The 6,537-nt window shown below is 41.3% G+C and overlaps 1 protein-coding gene across 4 annotated transcripts in view; it reads left to right on the top strand.

The window, feature by feature from the left end:
* Positions 1 to 1,449: 1,449 nt before the first annotated feature.
* ZNF510 (zinc finger protein 510) overlaps positions 1,450 to 6,537 on the top strand; it is a 25,786-nt gene continuing 20,698 nt past the window's right edge. For 2 of the 4 annotated variants that reach the window (XR_009519921.1, XM_060015010.1), the window contains exons 1-4: positions 1,450 to 1,630; positions 3,239 to 3,510; positions 3,638 to 3,684; positions 4,352 to 4,410. Coding sequence is in view for 2 of the 4 variants with exons in the window: in XM_060015010.1 (XP_059870993.1) it covers positions 3,672 to 3,684; positions 4,352 to 4,410 (72 nt within the window). In the remaining 2 variants the exon portion in view is untranslated. Of the gene's footprint in view, positions 1,631 to 3,238; positions 3,511 to 3,637; positions 3,685 to 4,351; positions 4,411 to 6,537 lie in introns of those variants that run through there. The other 2 variants (XR_011246521.1, XM_069540783.1) reach the window with 2 other exon arrangements.

The raw sequence follows: 6,537 nt of genomic DNA, 5'->3' as shown, positions 1-6,537 counted from the left end.
TTTCTAATCATTACTAAATATTTTTATTGTGATGAAAGTCACAATTTTTCCTTTAGGTTTAACAAACAAAAAATACAAATGTCAAAGAGAAAAACACACATAAAAAACTTTTTTACAATTCTGATTGGAACTTTAATTTTATTATTTTCATCTAGGAAAATACTACTTATTAAAGCTTCTGAAGTGTCAACAGATTAAAGTTTTATAACTTGATTCACAAAATTGCACTTACTGATAACATTAATCCTTTCTTCTTGCTAATCAAAACTTAACCACATTTTATCATTGCCATATAAAATAATCAGTGTTACAAAATATCAACCAAGAAAAGTGTGCGTGTGTGTATTTATATGCAAGTATAAGCAGAGGTTTCTAATTTGGTTCTAATTTCAGGAGTGTGCACACAAATTTTAAGCAAGTTCATCCTTAGGAGATGCATAATTTGCATGATAATCATTTCCTTATTTGAGTTATGTGTACTTTCAGTTATTGCTTTTTCTTTTTTCCTCAGAAATAAACCCTGAGGATTACAGATCCTATTCTTTTATGTTAATCATAGTCTCCATTTCCCAGCATTTGTTACATTTTACAGTTTATTTACAAAAGCTGTTTATATATGATAAAGTTAATTGTCTATCAGGACCCACAAAATGGGGGCCCACATTGCAAATCTAAACCTAAGTTGGCCTGCACTTATGGAACACATATCACAGTCGAGGAAATTTAACATACATCAATCACAATCCTCCAACTCAGCTTTAACTAGCTTAACTTTAACCTAGAAAATAGGACCTGCCTTATACGAAAATCTCCGACCTCCTAGCCAGTGATGTCCTGTTTCTATGCTGCCTCCTGCCCAAAACCCCTCAGAACAGTGTTCCACTGCTTGTTTCGAGAGGTAGACATTCTCAACATTTTACTATATTTGCCTTTTCTAGTTATTTTTATTACAAATATATAATACAATGCTAAGTACTTTAACATGCATTTCTAAAAAAAAGGTAAACTTACATGATCCCAATATTATAACAATTAACAAAGGTAATGATAACTTCCCTTAATGTTTCCAATATCCTGTCCATATAAAAATTTCCACAGTTGTTCCCAAACGGCCTGTTTTCTCCAAAGAGGATCACTGATGGAGGACCACACACTGGATTTGCTGTACTATCAGAGTTTAACACATAACCTCTGGGGCTTTGGTAGAATTTGAGCGTCATTCATCAGTACAGACTGCTAACAATATCTTATTGCTCCCTAACTCCCACCCCCTCTACAAACACACACACACACACACACCCCCCCCGCAAATTTGCGAGTGATTGCAGCGTTTATGGGAAACGTAGTCTTGAACGTTTCCGGTTATGGCGCAGCATTCTGGGAACGGATGTCCTGGGCTTTTCTCCGCGCTGGTGAGGTAACCCAACTCTTCTACTTCCGCCCTTTCCCGACTGGTGGGCGCGGAGGCTTTGCGCCTGAGGTGAGAACGTTTTAGGTCCGGACATCCAGCTTGGAAGGGTAGGCTTGTGTCCCGGGTCAAGGAACGGCAAGTCCCGGAAACCCCTCCTGCCCCAACGTGGGACTCCCACCGCCTGTCTCCGTGCCCGGCCAGTGGGTAAACCTGGGAAAGGTGAATGGGGGCGGGCTCCGGGGCCGTAGGTGGGGCTGAGTGCTGGGCAGAAATGCTCGGTGCGGCACGGGTGTGGGAGCTGACCGCAGCCGGACCTGGGAAAGTCCCTTGCCAGCAGTGGAAGGGCAATGCACGTTTATAATATTGACCGTGAACCTGCCACGAAGCGCGCGCGGGCGGAGGGTCTGAGTTGAGCTCCCGAGCTAAGGAGCCAAACAGATCGAGTCAATTCCTTCTCTGTTACTTGGGCATAAGTCAGGTTTCTCACCTAAAAATAAGGTTATTAATAACTGTTTCGTGGCGTTGTTCAGAGAGATAAGTCTTCACCGGTAAAGCATTCAGCCAAGTGCTAGGCAATAAGCACTAATAAGTAGTAGTTAATAAGTCAACATATAATGTTGGCTCGCATCATAGTTAGGAGACACTTTGTTCTTTTTTTTTTTTTTTTTTTTTGGCGGTATGCGGGCCTCTCACTGCTGTGGCCTCTCCCGTTGCGGACCACAGGCTCCGGACACGCAGGCTCAGCGGCCATGGCTCACGGGCCCAGCCGCTCCGCAGCATGTGGGATCATCCCGGACCGGGGCACGAACCCGTGTCCCCTGCATCGGCAGGCGGACTCTCAACCACTGCGCCACCAGGGAAGCCCAGACACTTTGTTCTTTTCATTTAGATTTTAATCCTCACAGCCACCCTATTTATAATAAAGGTATAATTCTATCATTAAAAAAGAAGAAGAAAATGGTCTCAGAGAAGTGAAATAACAGACCCAAGGTCACAAAGGTGAGGAAGCTAGGATGTAAAAAAAGGTATACTTTCCTCCCAAATTCAAGCTGTTCCTAATATCCTGCCTACCCAAAACCCAGTGTTGCAGCTATCACAGCACTAGCAGAGTGACTTGTCCCCAAATCCCCAGGACTGTGATTGTAAAGTCAGTGTGAACTGAATCTCACTCTGTGACAGGTGTGTTTACTCTGGGATTTGTGGAATGTTTCCAGAGCCTCTGGGTTAAGACTAAGGCTCCTGGAAACTTCTGCACTGCTCAGGCTGTCTCTGTCCTCAGAAAGCACAGTCTGATGTTCTAGTGCAGTGCTGTCCAATAGAAAGAGAAGGTGTGCCACGTATGTAATTTTAAATGTTCTGATAGCCACGCTAAAAAACTAAAAAGAAACAAGAGAAATTAATTGTAAGAACATATTGTGTCTGTCTCAATATATCAAAAATGTTACTTCAACATGTGGCAGGAGCCACATTTCAAGTGCTTGATAGTGGGTTGTGGCTAGTGGCTACCATAATGGATAAAAGAGTTCTAATGAATTCCAGGAGAAGCAAGTTTAAGGCCCTGCACCGGTGGTTCCCAACCAGGGTGATTTTGCTTCCCAGAGGACCTTTGGAAATGTCCAGAGACATTTTTGGTTGTCACAACTGGGAGAAGTGCTTCTCGCACCTGGTGGGTAGAAGCCAGAAATGCTGCTTGACATCCTACAATGCACAGGACAGCACCCCTCACCCCCATGACAAAGAGTTATCCAGCCCACAATATCATTAGTGCTGAAGTTGAGAAACACTGCTCTATATGCAAGTTTCAACTAAAATGCATTTGTTTCCTAGGCCTAAGTCTCAGCATCTCTGGAACAAAGCAGCTCTTTTGTGGCAGAAAGGCGGGGACAAGAGTCACATCTCAGAGGAACCACCCTCATCAGAGCTTCGGAACAGATGCAGAAGAACCCAGAAAGGAGCAGGTTGTGATTCGCTCCAAGGTGATTAAGAGCTAGATCTTAATCACCTTGCCTAGAGAGAGCCAGACTTGGTGAGGTCACCACATCCAGAATCCGTCACAGACTGTGTGACCGTGGAAACTGTGGATCAGCTTGCAGAAGGTGGTGAGCAGGGGTGGAAAGGGATGGGTGACTGATACACTGCACAGGTAAAGCCACAGCCAGAGTCAAGGAAATTCTGTCTTCAGTCCTTAAATAACCCCCCACTTTCTTCATTCTCTCATTCTTTCAGATTCTGAGCCACTGTCACACCATGTTCATTACACATGGCATCTAGAGGTAGGCTGTGGCTTCCTTTATCCTGAACATATAGAATCACAAAATGATAATATAGGAAAATATTTCTACTTTTGACTCTTAAAACCTTAAAACAAAATACTGAACTTGAGATGTATGTCCCCTGGTCACCCAGGACAGAGCTAGGAGCAAAGCACAGTGCTGTTCAAAACACAGCACTGTTCATTCTGTCACAGGTAAGTCACTAAAAGTGTCTTATCAAAAGTCTTTTTGAGAAATTGCAACAAATCAGAACAAAAAGATTTTAAAATATTTTGTCATTATCTTTTTGTTCAGAGTTTTCTGTTGATTTTCTAACTCAAGGTGTAAATAATAGGATATTAATATTAATCCTCTGTTTTAGTTTTTTGTGAATTAGTCAGAGAGGACATACATTTTTTTAAATCAATAGGAAAATAATTTACATCACCCAGTGATGTAAAAATGAAATGAAATGAAATGAAAAACAGGGTTATATCCATATGATCATATCAGAGATGTACATATTCAGGGAGTGCTGTCTCTATGTGGTGCTTCCTGCTCCTTAAGGATCAACAGAACATTTTTCCATAGAGAGACTTTTTTCCCAACTGGTGTGATGAGATTAGGCTAGTGAATACAGAAGCTCACCAGACCTTTCCTGACTCCATCCCTCTTTTCTTACCCCCAGCTTATTCTTCACAGTTCTCTGCATTCTCTCAGGAGCAGCAGAAAATGAACATATCTCAGGTGAGTTGTTCATTAACACCTTTTTTTAATAATGGATTGTATAGATGGTTAATTAACATGGCAAAGTAGATATAGAAACGGATCAGAATTATTCAAGGAAGATAATAGAAAAGCAGATGAATAGCACAGCAGAGTTGTCATGTGGATAGATAAAGGTCCTCTGATATTACAGATTTTCCAAAGTGCAGCTGCAAATTTCTTCTGACCTTTCTGATAGCCGTGGCAGAGAGTTAGACAGACAATATTTGTTTGAAGAATGATGTTGATGAGAAGCTTAAACCAGACATTCCTCATGGAATTTAAAGTTGTCAAAGTCAGGAGAAATGTCTTTGTTGGTCTTCATGTAGGTGATAGTACAGATCTTTCCAATGACAACCCTGAAAAGAATTCCACTGAAAATAAAGGGCATATTGCCAAAGCAGGGCTTTTGTTAAAACAGGTGTTCGGATAAGTAAAACAGAAGTTGAGTTATCCTGTTGGATCCAGGGATAATTCTTAGACCAACTAGAGGTCAGTATGAATGGCTGTACGTTCATGTCCGTAAAAATAGCTCTCCATAAATATTCCTCTCAAGTACCTGTCATAAACAAGTTGTTTAGCAGACAGTTTAAAGTACTGTTCTTTGGCAAATGTTACCACACTTTCCATTCATACTTCAGTCCACTGCATGAAGCCTTGGTGTCTCTCTTCATATGCCTGTGACCTGCACTCACCAGTGACCTAATTACAGTCAAATCTAATGGGTCTTGTGTAGTCCTTACCTCACTAGACCTGTCTCACTGCCTGACTCCCCTCTCTCTGTGTCTCTGGAAGGTCTCCTGCATTAGTATGTGTGACACCCTCCTCTGCCACTGTCCTGCCTCTTGTTTCTTTCATGGAGTCATCTTCCTTCTCCTGCGCTTTCATGTGTCTCCTCCACAAGTTTCTATTCCTTCTCACTATTCTTCTAACTATTCTTCTTGACTCATTTCATCCCATTTCTGGTTTTAACAATGATGTATTTGCTGGTCTCCCAAATGAGGCTCTGCAGCCCACCCTGACCAATGGCACTTTTTGTGATGATGGAAATGGTCTATATCTGCATTTCCAAAATGGTGACCGGTAGCCATATATGCCTCTTGAGCAGTTGAAATGTGGCTAGAGTGGCTGAGGGACTGAATTTTTAAGTTTAAAATAGTCATATGTGGCTACCGTACAGGACATAGTTGACTCAACATTTCTCTGTAGGTATCTAAAAGTATCTCCAGCACAACTGATTCAAAGTAAAAGTCAACATTCACAGCCCTTCCCAAACTAATCCTCCTCATCTTTCCCTATAGATGGTATCACCCCATTTAGCCAGGCACCCAAGCCACAAAAAATGGAATGCATGCTTGACTCCTGTTGCTCTCTCTCTCACTCTCTTAACTCCTGCCACATCTGGCCAATATCACATCTGGGTACTTTTCCTATTTGTGTAGATCAGAGATAACAGCAATTTTATATGGTTCAATTTAATGTATTTTAAACATATTCCTCTACTTTATTCCTTCTCTCAACTGAACTGGTAGAATAGCTTCTTTACTGATCTGTCCCACCTCTTTCTTCACCTACTCAGGCACATCTTCCACATGGGTAGTTCATCTAAATGCTAATGAGGTAATGTATCATGCATTTGTATATCACCTCTGTGGCCTCTCATCCCTAAACAATAAAATTCCCAATTTCTCAGAATAACATTCAGGCTTTGGAGACATTACAGATTTCATTTTGTCTTTTTACTTTATTGCTGCTCTGACTTTCTTGACTTTATTGAGTAGCCAAGATGTTGCAAGGAGGTGACACGTGCTCTAGTTACAACTTAAATAATACAGATACTTTTCTTTCTTAATAGTATTTACAATCTAGTGGGAAATATGACATTAAAAAATTCAGTATATAACTTTAAAGCAAAACCAAACCTCATTTAGTTTCTTAAACACATCCTACTGTTCCTGACTCTTGCCTCATATCCCATTCTCATTGTCTTCTCTGGATTGACCAAGTCTTCATTTCATTCACCTGGTGTTGTGGACTGATTTAGGTCCCCCCGAAATTCCTATGTTGAAGCCCTAACCCCCAATGTGATGGTATTTGGAGACAGGGTTT

The sequence above is a fragment of the Delphinus delphis genome, chromosome 6, assembly GCF_949987515.2.
Source record: "Delphinus delphis chromosome 6, mDelDel1.2, whole genome shotgun sequence".
NCBI lineage: Eukaryota > Metazoa > Chordata > Mammalia > Artiodactyla > Delphinidae > Delphinus > Delphinus delphis.
The sequence above is the reverse complement of the archived record's forward strand: the minus strand, read 5'-3'. Positions and strand labels throughout refer to the sequence as shown.